General features: G+C 36.7%; 1 protein-coding gene across 1 annotated transcript; it reads right to left on the bottom strand.

Annotated features, from left to right (window-relative positions):
• Positions 1-12,098: 12,098 nt before the first annotated feature.
• Positions 12,099-14,913, bottom strand: LOC125808429 (uncharacterized). The gene is made up of 3 exons (XM_049488133.1): positions 14,640-14,913; positions 14,110-14,481; positions 12,099-12,875 (listed from the first exon to the last, which is right to left on the bottom strand). The coding sequence occupies exons 1-3, from the start codon at positions 14,904-14,906 to the stop codon at positions 12,255-12,257; spliced, it is 1,260 nt and encodes a 419-aa protein (XP_049344090.1). The 5' UTR covers positions 14,907-14,913; the 3' UTR covers positions 12,099-12,254.
• Positions 14,914-15,199: the final 286 nt, after the last annotated feature.

Below are 15,199 nucleotides of genomic sequence, written 5' to 3'. Positions count from 1 at the left end.
GTCCAGCAAACTTTGTCACTAATTTGCTTGACATAGTTAGCCGATGCAACATCCATCTTCCATTTGCCTTTATCATTTTCTTTCGGTCCTTACCCTTCTCTTTTCGCTTCATCTTTGACGAAGGAGTCGAGTCAGTAGAGGCACTAGTTGATCGAAAATCAATCAAAGCATCGGCGGCAGCAGCTGCACTGGGCAGATCTTGGACCTTCTGCTTGCGTATTCATTTTGTGCCCACCCTTACATTCTAGAAATAAAATTATGCAACTTATCTTCGTAATACATTTTGAATATCCAATAGCACTGATGTGAATTCCTTCACATATTCCCGAATCTGAAGTGCATCCATCAACTTCTCCCATGTATCAACATTGGATCGGTTTGCACTTTCATCATCAACATTCTTTGTGCGCCACCATATAATCGTATCCCCATAGAAGTAACAGATGACCATGGTAAATTTATCCGCCTCAGGAACATGGGAAGTGGCAAAATAATGCTCCAAGTCCCACATAAAGTTTTCCAACTCCTTGGCCCCATGGACACTATCAAATGACTTTGGCTTAGGGACTTTAATATTAGAGGCCTCCCTACGAATGGGATTACAACCAGCGACAGACAAATACAACACAACCAATTCGGTTTTAAGATCTTCGTTGTTCTTCATCAAACTAGTAATTTGCAGCTTTGGTGCTTCACAGAAGTTGACATTCTCTGCCAATTGTTCCTTATTATCTATTTTATTTAGGCCCAACTCGCCACAAAAAAGTTTCAAATTCCTATTTGATGCCTAAAATTTGTATGAGTAGATCCATTAGATTTGGGTCATTTAGTCGCTTGTCCGTCATCCCAACAAAGGCCTCAAGCCTGCGTGAATGCTTTCTTAGTTCTACATTTGTCACCATTTTCACAATCTTGCTTTGATACCAGTTGTTAGGGGTCAACTTAAATCAATATAGCCCACTAAGTCAGTCTAAAAACTTAGACTCAACACACATTTTACTTTTTCACTCACCTTCTAGATTAACTCTAGAAAAGCATACGAAAGTAGAACACACAATCACGTCACAGGAACAAGTCCTAACTTTGTATTAAACTCACGCCACAAAGAAGCACAGAAATAGTTTAGCCTTACAAATAATTCAACCAAAGACCTTTTTTAAGACTGTTTACAAGTCTTATCTATAATGCTGACAAGTCTCCAATTGTTAGTAACTACCGAATTCACCCAACTACCCATGCATGTGCGAGGCACACGCGAGTAGCCTTCAACTTTGGCGCCAAAATCCCCTTCAGCCTCCCAATCTCGTGCCTGCTCACGTGCTAGTCATGTGCGCTGGTCTTGCCTCGCCCAACTTGCCATTGGGGTGCAATCTCCTCAGCCGTTACCCTTGTCTAGCACTTTGCCTTTAACTTGTTTAGCCACAACATTGTCACGATCACAACCTTTCCTTTTAGCCACGACCTTGTCACGATCACAACCTTGCCTTAGTCTGCCCAACCCTTGTCATGCCTTAGCCACGTAGTGCCTCACATGCCTTATATTTTCCAGCCCTTGTCATGTCTTAGCCACGCCACTGTCAAAGTTTTCTTTTATTTGAGCTTAACCTTGACTGAAGTAATTGGACCTTGACTAATTTTATCATGTAAATCCTTATCCAAGCTCGAACCATCACACTGAGGGTCTAACAATAGGTAATTAGATGTCAGGAGATCATAATCATAATATCAACCTTGTAAATCACTAATTTGAAATTCAATGAGGATATACGACACATGAATTCTTAATTGAGCTGCAGCCCTGAATTTTTTCAAATTATTGTTATAGACCAAATTGAAGTTGAACCATTGCCAGTTATTCTAATTCTTTAATTCCTGCAATTTTAGTATAAACATATCAATCAAACTCTTGTGGCACAGTTGTATTAAATTGTGGGTATTAGTGAAATTTTTTATAAACTAATTGTATGTCCTTTGGGTTTGATAATCTAGATCTCAAAGAGCTATTATATTACTTACACGACCACCACACTTGTGTGTACATTTGAGAGCAACAAGTTTTTGGCGCATGTGTGGGAGACTTTAGAAGTAGTAGATAACAATTTTTTCTAAGTCTATATATTCAGTGTTCAAATGTTGACAACTTGATCTTAGTTCCTCTTCTTTGTAGGTAACTCATAACATTACACTGTATTATTTACGACCCAAATACCCTTTTTTGGTTTAGAACCCAGCCGTATAATCGAAATAGGATTGATTGGATTGAACCCTACTTCTCTTTCACTGCTCGGGTTATCCTAAAGCTGCTAACCTGTCCCCTTCGACTGAACGACGTAGATGGATTTACAATCCGTAGTCGAATCCGTAGAAATCAAACCAAAATTTCAATTTTTGAAGTTGGTTTTACAGCCTTGATTTACAGACCGTACATCCTTTCATGGACCGTAAAACTCATATCAGAATTTCTCTTATGATAGTGTCTATGATAAAACAATCATAACTTCTTACTCCGAACCCTAAATAATGCAAACTTTGTGGCATTGGAAAGAAGACTCATAGTCCTTTAATTTGATGTCACCGTCCACCTAAATCTTAATATACTTAGAGATATGATCATTTGAAATTGACCCTTGTATGAACTAATGTGAATAACTTTGCCGATAGGAAGACTTTGAACTTGATTTAGTACTAGAAGTCTCTTATGACTCTGAACCACTTATGATACACTTCCTACACTTGGTAAGGGCATTAAAACACATGATCAAGTAGGAAACCACTCTGTTAGATCTCATACACTTACGATGAACAATTTGAATTCTAAAAGCAGAGTTGCGAATTGTTACGTTAAAATATCACAAAAAGTTTTCTATTTATAGAAGAAATTGGGGGAGGGGGGTATGTCGCCCCCAGGTGTGTGGAATAGATTGGTCGTGGACCATTCTTCTAGTTGAAGGAGAAATTTCTTTCCTAGCTTCGTGGCACGGTTTACCAGGAATCTCTCTTGAGCTTCTTTTTCCCTTACAATCATCACTTGGCCTCAACCTCATCTTCCTAGCATTCCATCTTCATTTGAGCTCCATTCACAAGAAATTCCACCATACAAAGTATCTAATCACATTTGTTAGCATAAGGACATAATTACAACCTAAACATGCAAATATAAGAGATTTTATTCTCAAACTTCACTATAATATAGGTCTAATCTTGACGCTTATGCATATTAATATGCCTAAGATCAGCTAACGTCTCCAATTACCTCTCAGGAAAACACATCAAGCATAAAATAACCAGGATATCACCATTCATCACATCATCAAATTGTACAGTAATTTACAAGTTTATATTCCATAATATCAATGAATAATTAATTCGATAAATTGCATTCTAAAATCTTACGAGCAACACTTAATTTCTTCAGAGAACAACAACTATGTACGGAGACTAATCAAATGCAATACAATCTGCATTACATATTAGCAACTAAGCAAAGTCTAACTTCAAATAAATTGTAACCTACTTGTACCGACGAAGTGAAAGCGAACAAGCTAAATTACCGGGGCCTTTTCTTTTTCCCAATACCTCATACGTTCAAATCTAAATTGTCGAAGCCTTTTCTTTTTCTCGATCAATGTCTCAGAACACTCAAAGTTTAATACAAACAAAGTAAAAGCTTACCTTAACACCCTACGTACTTAAATAAAGGTCTTACGTATTCAAACTCACCCAATTCTATCTTTGATAAAGGTCTAACAAATAATTAACGAGTTATTTTATCAAATCGGAGGTTTCCATGATCAATCTAATTCCATTCATGGAGTTTTAATCTCATTAATTTCTCTTGAACAGTTCATATGTTGAGGAACCTATTTTTATGTGGTTGTAGATTTCCCAATACCGAAATTAAAGTCTAGACCAACAATTTCATGCTCGAAGACCAATTTTTTTTGGTAACTAACATGATTTTATTAATCACCAGTGAAAACATTACAAAACCATAGCTTAGTCAAACTCAACTAGCTATCTCCTAACTCATCTCTAACTGGACTATTTCAATTGTGTAGTACATCCTGCTCAAAATTGGAAATTCTGAATTAACCTATTTACATCATGTGTTGCTCGAGCACTGCAAGTATAAGCTATCTCCCGGGCAAGGCTTTCGATCTCACGACTTCTATTCTAAAAAATTCTCGTGTTTCTTTCATTCCATATCACATGAACTATCTCCACATTTATTAGGGAATTCACAAGTTAGTTGATCAGGAAGTTAGTTAAACTGTTAGTGTAACTGAATCTGTTAGATAGAGTAAGTCAGTTAAGATGTATTCTTCATAAATAGATTGTAATCATCAGTTACAGGGAATATATGAAATATACAGATCACTTTCTCTCTTCTTCTCTCTGTTTCTCTCTTCTTCTATTCATCTCCATTGATTGAATCCTCGAGTTCTCTCCTGGACAATCTTTCGATACTCGAATCTTTAGGATTCCTGCAATCGAGCCACTATCCAGTAACATGAAGGCAATAAAGTCGTATGCTTTTGCTATAGTGAAGTGGTGGTCCGGTATAGCAACTTTAGTTCATGTTTTAAGTTAGTTTTCCACTCAATCTTAGTCATAACTTAGCATATTCTACTAAAGGAGCCCAAGGGTCATTCTTTCATGATATAGGGCAGTTCTCTCTTGAGGTAAGTGATTCCAATATATCTTTCCCTTTCGTAATCTATTTTCTTCATAAAATCAAAAAGTGAGTTCTTTGTAGAACTTTGTGGGTTAAACCCTAGGTTAATTATTGCTAGGGAAGAATGCTAAGGGAGGGTAATTGTGAATTATTTGTTTTCAATTCTTTTCCATTGAATTTGGTTTTCTCTACCATGAGTTAGATGGAAGGGACTTATATTCCAAAACCAAGCTCGGCGAAAAGCTTCATTCACGTTGTGGTTATGACTTCATGGAAAGATGATGACGGCTGAAAGACTGAATAAATGGGGAATGAATGTTGATCCTACTTATGTGCTATGCAGGTCCTATTTTGAAGATATAGATCACTTATTTGCTGAGTGTTCTTATGGAAACCAACTGTGGAATAGATTACTAAATTGGATTGGACAACATTCTATCACTTCGCAATCATGGACTCAACATCTAGAATGGAGCCTCAATCGTGGAAAAGGAAAATCTGCCCAAGCTAGAATATTCAGAATGCTTGTAACAGTATTCCCCATATACAAAAGATCCTTGACCTCAAGGATCAAAAGAAGGAAATCTTGTCTTCAGAACAATAGCAAATTCCCAAGTGGCAACATCAATAGGTAGTCCAACCCATTTAACCAAACCTGAGCAACAACTTTGTTGCCTCTCTTAACCAACCTTCTTTGCAAAACAGATTCACGACGAGGACAATTAGGATTAGCCAAATCAACAGTAGAAGGACAAGAAATTAAGGAAAGAACCTCATAACACCTCTTTAACAATGACACATGCACAATATGGTGTATCTTCATTGAACTAGGCAAAATGAGGGTGTAAGCCACATGACCAACTCTCTTGATGATCTGAAAAGGGCCATAATACTTAGCAGCTAGCTTGTGGGAAGAGTGTTGAGATATTGTAGCTTGTTTATAAGGTTGTACTTTAAAATAAACCCAATCTCCAACAGAAAATTGTCTATCACTCATATGAGAGTCTACTTGTTGCTTCATTCGAAGTTGATCTCTTAGTAAGTGATGTTTCAGTAGATGCAACTTGAGCTCTCTATTCACCAGTGTCGTGTCAACTTCAGCAGATGCTGACTCACCTGGTAGATTATGAAGGTGGAGTGGTGGGGGTCGACCATACAGAGCCTCATAAGGGGTTATTTGAATGGTTGAGTGAAAGCAAGTGTTATACCAGTACTCAGCTATAGGTAAACAAGCTAACCAATTTGAAACATCATCATTACAGTAGCCTCGCAAATAGTTTTCCAAGCATTTGTTTAACACCTCAGTAACTGAGGATGATAAGGCGTAGAGGTATTCAATAATACACCTTGCAAAGTAAAGAGCTCTTGCCAGAAAGAGCTAAAAAAATAACATCTCTATCACTAGTAATAGCATCTGGAAGACCATGGAGTCGGGCAATGGTATCCAAGAAAACTTGAGCCAACTAATTGAGCTGTATAAGGATGTTTCAACGGAAGGAAATGATGATATTTGCTGAGTCTATCAATCACCACCAAAATCACCTCATGCCCTATAGACTTAGGAAGACCATCAATGAAATCCATACTGATTTGAGACCAAACTACCTCAGGAATTGGCAAGGGTTGTAACAAACTAGGGTATGCAGCCAAATCAGACTTATTCTTTTGACATATATCACATTTTTGAATGAATTCCTTCACCTCTGTCCTTATGTTCTTCCAATAAAACAATGTCAACAATCTCTTGAGGGTAGCTTCAACTCCTGAATGACCACCAAAAGGGACAGCATGCCACAAGGTGATAATGTCAGTCCTCAAGCTCTGCATTTCTAATCACAAACTTCTCTTTCCTTCTTAATTGACCCTATAACCAAGTGAATTGTTTGTGGAAAGTAGGATCTGTCTATAGCTCGATGATTAACTAATGCAGCTCCTGATCTGAATGCCAACTCGCCACTATAGCTTGAAAAAGATCAGTATCAGTAGGTAAAATTATCAAAGTCAGAAACTCAGCTCCAGTCACTCTGGAAAGTGCATCAGCTACTTTGTTCTCAATTCCTCTTTTGTACTCAATAGAGTAATCAAATGGCATGAGCTTAGTCAACCACAACAATTGAGAATTAGTATGCAACTTTTGATCCAAAAGAAACTTTAAGGCTTTCTGATCAATCGTAATAACAAACCTCTGACCTAGTAAGTATTGAGACCACTTAGTAACAACTTGAACAATTGCCAATAACTCCCTATCATATACTGATAAGGTAGTATGCCGGGAAGACAAAGCTTTACTAATAAAAGCTATATGATGCCCTTCTTGCATAAGCACAACCCCTATCCCATAACTACTAGCATATGTTTCAACAATAAAAGTCTTGCTTGCATCAGGCAAAGCCAAGACAGGTGCTTGAGTTAGTGCCTCTTTCAATTGTACAAAGGCTTGTTGAGCTGTGGAATTCCATTTGAACTTATCCTTCTTTGTAAGATCATTGAGAGGTCTACTAATCATCCCAAACCTTTGGATTAACCTTCTATAATGACCAACTAAGCCTAAGAACCCTCTCAGCTACTTAAGAGTAGTTGGGACAGGCCAATCTTTAACTGCTTTGATCTTCTGAGGATCAGTAGACACACCTTCCGCTGTGATAAAGTGACATAGGTATTCAATCCTACGAACACCAAAGAAACATTTACTTTTTCTAGCAAATAACTGGTGCTCCACCATCTTAAAAAAGACAGACCTCAAATGCAATACATGATCTTCTATGGTCTTACTGTATATCAATATATCATCAAGAAATACCAATACATGCTTCCTTAGAAATTGCTGGAACACAGAATTCATTAATCCTTGAAATATAGCTGGAGCATTTGATAATCCAAAGGGCATAACCAAGTACTCGAAATGTCCAGAGTGACTTCTGAAAGCAGTTTTAGGCATATCCTCATTAGCCATTCGTAGTTGATAATATCCAGACCTTAAGTCTATTTTAGAAAATATCTTGGACCCTCTCAATTCATCCAGTAGGTCCTCTACTATAGGAATTAGAAACTTGTTCTTGATAGTAGACTTATTCAAGTCTCTATAATCTACACATAACCTCCATGACCCATCCTTTTTGCCTACTAACACAACTGGTGACGCAAAAGGACTGCAACTAGGTTGTATATTCCCTTGATCCAACATTTATTGTACTAGACCCTCAATAACATCATTTTTTACTGAAGGACATCTATAGGGTCTCTTATTCACAGGCTCCACACCAGATTGTAGTACAATTCGATGATCAAATAGACCTCTAGAAGGTGGTAAACCAACAGGATCATCAAATATAACAGAAAATTCTAATAATACCTCCAATAATGCATGATTTTCCTCAGCTTGTTTGTCGTTGTCCAATGAATGCCCCTTGATTTCATCACTCCCTTGAGGGACTACTTGAATCATGCAAAGTTGGGACTGATTTCCTAAGTGTTTGGACAATCTTCCAACACTAGAAGTTAATACTTGACTGACAGATCCCTTGAGTAAATGCTTTCTACCCTTGTACCAAGACTCCATTGTAAAACTCCTAAAATTCATCTTGATATCACCTAATGTTAACAACCACTGAACCCCAACACAACCCCATATGAACCTAGTGGAAGTAGTAAAAAGTCAGCAACAAACCCTGCTCCCTGTAACAACCAAGTAACATAAGTCATTTTGTCCACCTTCGTACTTCCATTAGCTGCTGCAACCACCTCAGTGTTAATGGACTTCACCTCACACCCTAACTGCTTGACTAAATCAAAATCTATGAAATTATGAGAGCTACCAGTGTCAATGAGGATATGTAATGCCATTTTATAATGGTACCCAGTTACTTTCAAAGTCCTAAAACCCAATGACCCATTTAAAACATGCATTGAGATCTCCATGTGCTCCATAGGTTGCCCCAAATCTAACGTATCACTCTGTGATTCTTGCAAGATATTCCCTTGATCCTCTACTGAATCCTGCAACTCATCCCCTTCTTCCACTTCCAACAAATATAATTATTTAGAAGTTTTACATTTGTGTCCCTGCGTGTATTTTTCAGTGAAAAAATAATACAACCCTTTTACCCTTTTTTCATTCATCTCCTCTAAGCTCACAATTCTTCTACTGACTCATTTAATAAAGCTGGAATTATTGCTACCTGGAGTAGGTAAAAGAGGTTTACTAGTAAAATTCCTTTAGTCCAAGAACTTCCTTGTATTCATCTGAGGTTGATTATGGTCAGGTTGCCTTATCGCCTGTAGGTATGCTTCATGCATTCTTGCACTCCTATACACATGATATAATGAAGTAGGATTGGTGATTTTCACAACAATATTCAACTCAGGTTTTAGACCTCCAATAAAACAGCTAATAGCATTTTCTTGTGACAAATTCACCCTTGTCAAGTTTCTCTCAAACACTGACTGATAATCCTTTACACTACCAACTTGCTTGATCTTTATTATTTCCTCCATTGGATCATCAAAATCAGTACCGAATCTTTCAACCAATTCCCTCACATAGTCACCCTAAATGGGTGGTTGTAAGTATGGTCTATATTTCTTGAATGACAAATGCCATTGGATGGCTTCCCCTTCCAATTGCAAAGCTGCAACTGTAACTTTCTCGTCATGACCAATATTCTTCATGGAAAAGAATTGATCAATTTTGAACAACCATGACCTAAGATCTTCCCCCCAAAACCTCAGGAACTCCATTCGTGACCACCTATTGAAGTTCGATTGGTGAGATTGGGAATTATTACTTGTGCGAGGACTTCTTTCCCTTTCCCTAGGAACCCCTAAACCATCATTTCCATCAGCAACACCCCTTGTCCCAATGTAACAGTACCCCTGCGATTGTCTGCTGAAATCTGATTCCTCAATTACATCACTGCATGATCTAATTTCTCCAAGGATGAGACCTTACCAGCTAAATTTCCTATCTCTGTTACCGGATTTTGCATTATATCCCATAAATCCCCAATTTCTGCTACAGAATTGTCATTATTTGTTTCCCCAACTCGATTGCAGGATCCTAAAGATTCGAGGATCGAAAGATTGTCCAGGAGAGAACTCGAGGATTCAATCAATGGAGATGAATAGAAGAAGAGAGAAACATAGAGAAGAAGAGAGAAAGTGATATGTATATTTCATATATTCCCTGTAACTGATGATTACAATTTATTTATGAAGAATACATCTTAACTGACTTATTCTATCTAACAGATTCAGTTACACTAACAGTTTAACTAACTTCCTGATCAACTAACTTGTGAATTCCCTAATTATTGTAACACTTCACTGTAGCGAAAATCCCTTCGCTATTGTGAAGGTCGCTAGCGAAGGAGGGCTTTACTATAGCGAAGCCTGGACAGTTTGCCCCACTTTGTTCATTGTTTGATTTCTTGCCAATTCTTGACCCATGGAACCTATTCAAGGATACTATGGCTTCAAATAACTATAGCGACGGGTATGTCATTACAATTTTCATGTTGTTGTTCAGTATTTTTCTATATCTCTTCCTGTTGGTTCTGTTTTTTTTTTAATCAAGTATACCTTGTCTTTTAAATTATCAAAACTATTTTGAATAATGGGAGTATTCTGTTCCTAAAGAATTTGAGTAATGTCTATTGTCCTGAGTATTTTCCTAGATTTTATTGAGGGATTTGTTTGAACTTCTAATATTTTTCCTTCCTCTTGCTTCTTATCGGTCATCCCCAAACAAATCCACATGTATCTCATTGTGATCTTTAATAGTAACAACTGTTATGCAATCGGTATTTTAAATTAATACTAGTGATAACAAAAAACTTTGCAGAAATAGTAAATTCCAAAGTTTAAATCAAGTAGTGAAGAATAGAAATCAATTAACATAAATTAATTACTGTAAAACATACCATAATTTGTAACAATCGTATGAAATAGAAAGGAAAGAAAATCAAACCCACTGAATGCACAGTATCCCCTTAAGTAAATTGTTCCCCTCTAGTATCCGAGGTTTGAATTGGAATATATCCTCTCGGGATAGAACGATTCTATTCACCAGTGTATTGATATCCAAAACAATGGTGTCAGCGAGCAACTTAACGACAATAAAGTACACGAATAACAAATTTGTGCAGAGGAAGAAGTTCAGAAATTTCATAAGTAAAAAATATGAGGATTCACATGTCACACGACCATTCATGAAAGTTTGCAATCTTTCAAACGGTCATAGTTGTTCCTCAAATTCAAATAAAATGGGAAAGACGTTTTGATTGATCATTTTCCAAAGTCGTAGCCGACCATTAATGAAAGTTTGCAACCTTTCAAAGGGTCATAGTTGTTCCTGAAAGTTACAACCTTTCAGAACAATCATCTACAACGGTGGGAATTTCAAATAAAGCAGGAAAGATGTTTCGATTGATCATCTTCCGTAGTCGTAGCCGTAGCTGAGCAACGACGACGGCGCGAGGGGGTCCCTCTTTCCAACCCTTTTAACAAATAGTAGAAGTGTTTCTCTATTTAAACACTTTAACTTTTATTTCCACCACCAATGAGGGAGAAATGTCTTTTACTAAAGTATTAGAGAACCTTTCAAATTCTTCTTCCCTCTGTATTCCATTAATTCTTGCTATATACCCAACAATAACTTCATCCCCTTTTACTGCTCTCAGCAACATTTCCCTATTTCTAAGGCTTCAACTCGTTATGTCATTGTAGACTCCTGTAGCTGATCATCACTCTTAATTCTCAAAATTGGTCTTGCTGGATGTTTGAGTTTCACTCATTATGGCATTCTTAGTTTGATTGACTATTAGTCTGATTAGTTTTCTCCTTTCCCACATCAGTGTTATTGTTCTTATTCCTTTTGTTTTCAATATTATTCTGCTTTTCATTATTTCGTTGGTAAGATGAGGTTTGTCAATTCCAAACACGACTCATGTAGGTTTATAGACTCCCTAAGGAGGTTCACTTTGGCCCTATCTGTTGATTCTATAAACAGTGTTGTCTGATCATTGGCCCCAATTGGAACAAAAGGAAGGTCTTATTCTGATTTGAAATTGAGAGTGCACCTAATTTGTACCCATATTTGAAGTCTGATCATTCTATTGTACAAAACCATATTGTTGTCTTCATCATTAATGAAGTTCAACAACACATTAAAATCGTCATACACCTCTATCTTGAGACTTCCTTTTAGCGAAATTTTCTCCAAAAATATGGAGGAAGTTACATGATTAATACTACATAGGAATGTCACCGTTCTTTCTCTTTATTCATTGCTTGAACGTTAATGTATTCGCTTCATAGACATTACTATATCCTTCCTCAAAACTTACAGGAGATGTAGGCTCAAATTAGCAAATTATTTGACCTTATGATATCAGTAAAAAAAAACAACCTTCCAACCAAGTCACTGGAAAATTGTTTTTAGTGTTAGTGTAATACAAGTTAAATCCTATTTGAAATACTTATGACATAGAAACATATATATGTATATCCTGTGGTGTTCCATGTACAAAAATGACCACAGAATAATACTAAATATGCCATTTGCAAAATATAATTAAACTTCTCAAGACTCTTCATCTGCTTCATAGTCTTCAAGATCTTCTTCATCAATAGACATTATTTTAGATACACTTCTCCTACAACTTCTTATTTTAGGAGTCTTGAATCCCAACCTTGACTTCTTGTTTACATCATGTCCCATTTCATCTTCTTTCATCAAGTCACTAGGCGGTAAGAAACAGTCGGCGGAGAGTCCTTTTATGTTAAAATCAACTTCTTCAATAGTCCAAACTTCTTCCATCCTTGTTCTAGTGTGCCCTTCAGTGTTCTCACCAAACCTGAAGAGAGAAACAGAGGTCCTACCAGCATGTGCAATATTAACACCGTCTATTGTTCGATAATCGAGGATTAATGACTCCATTGTTGTTTCCCAAAAGACATCATTTCCTGGCGCTTTAATTCGCAAAAGATGAGTGTCTTCAAGCTGGAACAAGAGCCCTGTTCTTTGGCTGAAGTAGCCCCATACAGTGTGCCTCATTACCTCTACTTTGCTGCTGCTTCTTGCTTTTAGAGATGAGGGCTCTGCTTCAAGCTTTAGTACGAAACAGTCTTCTTCATTCACTGTCTTCTCTCCAATACAAATCGACGTTGAGAATAAATTAGCAACGGATTTTGGATCAAGACCCTGTTTTCACCATTAAGTTGCAGCCAGTTAGTTCATACTAATTGATGAGCCAGAATTTTTATTATCAGAGTGAAAAATATGTAAAAGTAAACTACAAACAACAAGTCAAAGGACTCAACATCTACCGTATATACTAAAAATAGTATAGTTTTTCACCAAACATTTCCCCTACCTAGCTTCGCCCCTGAGTTCATACATAAACAAAATACTAAACATGCATTATTTATTTATACTGTGTGAAGGGCCAGGGGATGCAGAGAATGGTACCACACACTTATTGTGTGAAAGACTTTCATCAATATCACTAGGCTGTAAATTTTGATACTAAATAATTATACTTGTTCAATATTGTCTTGTTTTTATTTTAGGTGCTTTTAATCCAAGAATTTCGCCATCTTTAGAACGTGCTGACTGGTAATAGCTTCAAGGGGAAAAAAAAGTCGACATTTGCTTCTTTCATTGAATATATTTATTGATTCATATTCTTGCCACTAGCAATCATCATTTTATATAAATGTTGACTTTTTGGTTTAGATACCAGATGATAGAGGTTAAGGCTAAGATGTGTGGCACATTTTCATAGTAGATGTTAATTGGAGTATTGATTACATCAATCATTGATTTGGTGGAAGGACAACTCAGGTCCTCATTAGGAATATGGCCCCAAAAAAGAAAAAGAAAAAAGCAAAAGCTGCCATGACAATATATGACAATCAGCTTTATAAGTAGGTCCTTCCCTCCACCTCTAAAGTAAAAAAGAATACAAATACCAAAGGAATTTTGATCATATTCATGATGATTTCACACTTTCCAAGTTCAAGTTAAAGCGATTAATTAAACATGGGCCCCACACAAAGTGAAAAAACATGTATGGTTGTCAGTTAGCTATTTGCCAATTATTGTCCCTTCAAAGAGGGCTCCAGTTTGTGGTAAAAAAAATTCACTTTCACTTGATACTTGTAGTATTAAATCATCACTAACAAATGGATTAATTTTTATTTTTGAAAGGAAGTTGGTAATTTTTATTTGAATTTAAGTGACATACATTGATTTTCTAAAGAATGTTTATATTCATGTGTAGTTTAACCTATTTTCTTTATTTTGAAATAATTTAACTTTGTCATTGTTGAAATTTACTTTTAATCACACAAAATACAGTCATGTAGTTGAAACAACAAAAGAAACAATTTTCAAGTTATGTTACAAATCAATGCAATAGAGATAATGTAAGTACCTGTAAAGAGCGACGAAGAGGCCTTGCAGGACCACGAGAAGCATGAGAATGATGCCATGGAGTTTGTCTCCAAGCCACTTTACCATCACTTCCAGCACTTATTTTACAGCCTGAAACTACCAACTCTATGCTCCACAGGTCAGGTCTCTTCTGCCACAACACAAATCCTCCCATTTCTCCACTACCATTTTTCACACTTTTGATCTTCATCATATTCCCCTTGTTTAAACCCATACCATCTCCTGCACTAAACTCAGACGCCACCATCTTTATCTTTCCCATTGCGTACATACTATCAATCGAATTCAAAGCACCTTCTCCCCCTGCTGCCGCTATGTACTGTTGTACTATATATTTCGCCATCGAAGCCTCCTGAATAGGTTTAAAATATACTACTAATTAAGTAAATAAGATATAAAGTTTTAGATTACAAAATTCAACATGTAATTAATTAATGGGTTCATCATCAATTGAAATGACAATTTTTGTTAATTGTTTAGTCCGTGAACATGAAAATCATAATAACTTACGATGGGATGATCATTGATCTTAGTATTGATAGAATGTTGAGAACGGATAGGATGAGGGATTAAGGGAGCACCAACAACGCCGAGCAAGAGTTGAATTTCAGCATCTCGGCTACCAAATACGGAAGCAGCTGACTTTTCGTCCGTGTGATATTTCATGTTATGCCGTGTCCTGTGTTTAGGAGAAGCAAACATTTCTTCTGGGATGGGAACTTCCAGCACTGTTTCCAGCCCATCTTCTCTATCCAAGTTTGGGCATAGTGTCCTCATTTGGAGAGAAAATAAAAATTATTTTGATGAATGATTGAAACAATTGTAATTGTAATGGGGTTATTTATTTTTATGTTAGTTTTGGGGGTTAGTAAGTGAGAAAGCAACTAGTGGAGTACTAAAAGGAAAGATTCAAAAGCATTTTAGGAAAAGAAAATTAATTTAATTTCAAAGTAAGGGAAGGGGAACCGACAGTGGACGGCCATCACAAGACGTGCTTTACGACGTGATAGCACGTATTTATGTGTCTCTTTTTTGACTGTTGGTCCAAACATTATTAGGGAAAATCAGTG

This window comes from Solanum verrucosum, unplaced genomic scaffold (genome assembly GCF_900185275.1).
Source record: "Solanum verrucosum unplaced genomic scaffold, falcon-dt-bn FXZP01000112.1, whole genome shotgun sequence".
Taxonomy (NCBI): Eukaryota; Viridiplantae; Streptophyta; class Magnoliopsida; order Solanales; family Solanaceae; genus Solanum; species Solanum verrucosum.
The sequence above is the reverse complement of the archived record's forward strand: the minus strand, read 5'-3'. Positions and strand labels throughout refer to the sequence as shown.

Coding starts and splice junctions, on each gene's coding strand:
- LOC125808429 (XM_049488133.1), bottom strand. CDS start 14,906: ATGAGGACACTATGCCCAAACTTGGATAGAGAAGATGGGCTGGAAACA. Junction 14,482..14,639: donor AGATCAATGATCATCCCATC/GTAAGTTATTAT, acceptor AAACCTATTCAG/GAGGCTTCGATGGCGAAATA. Junction 12,876..14,109: donor CTCTTCGTCGCTCTTTACAG/GTACTTACATTA, acceptor TGGTGAAAACAG/GGTCTTGATCCAAAATCCGT.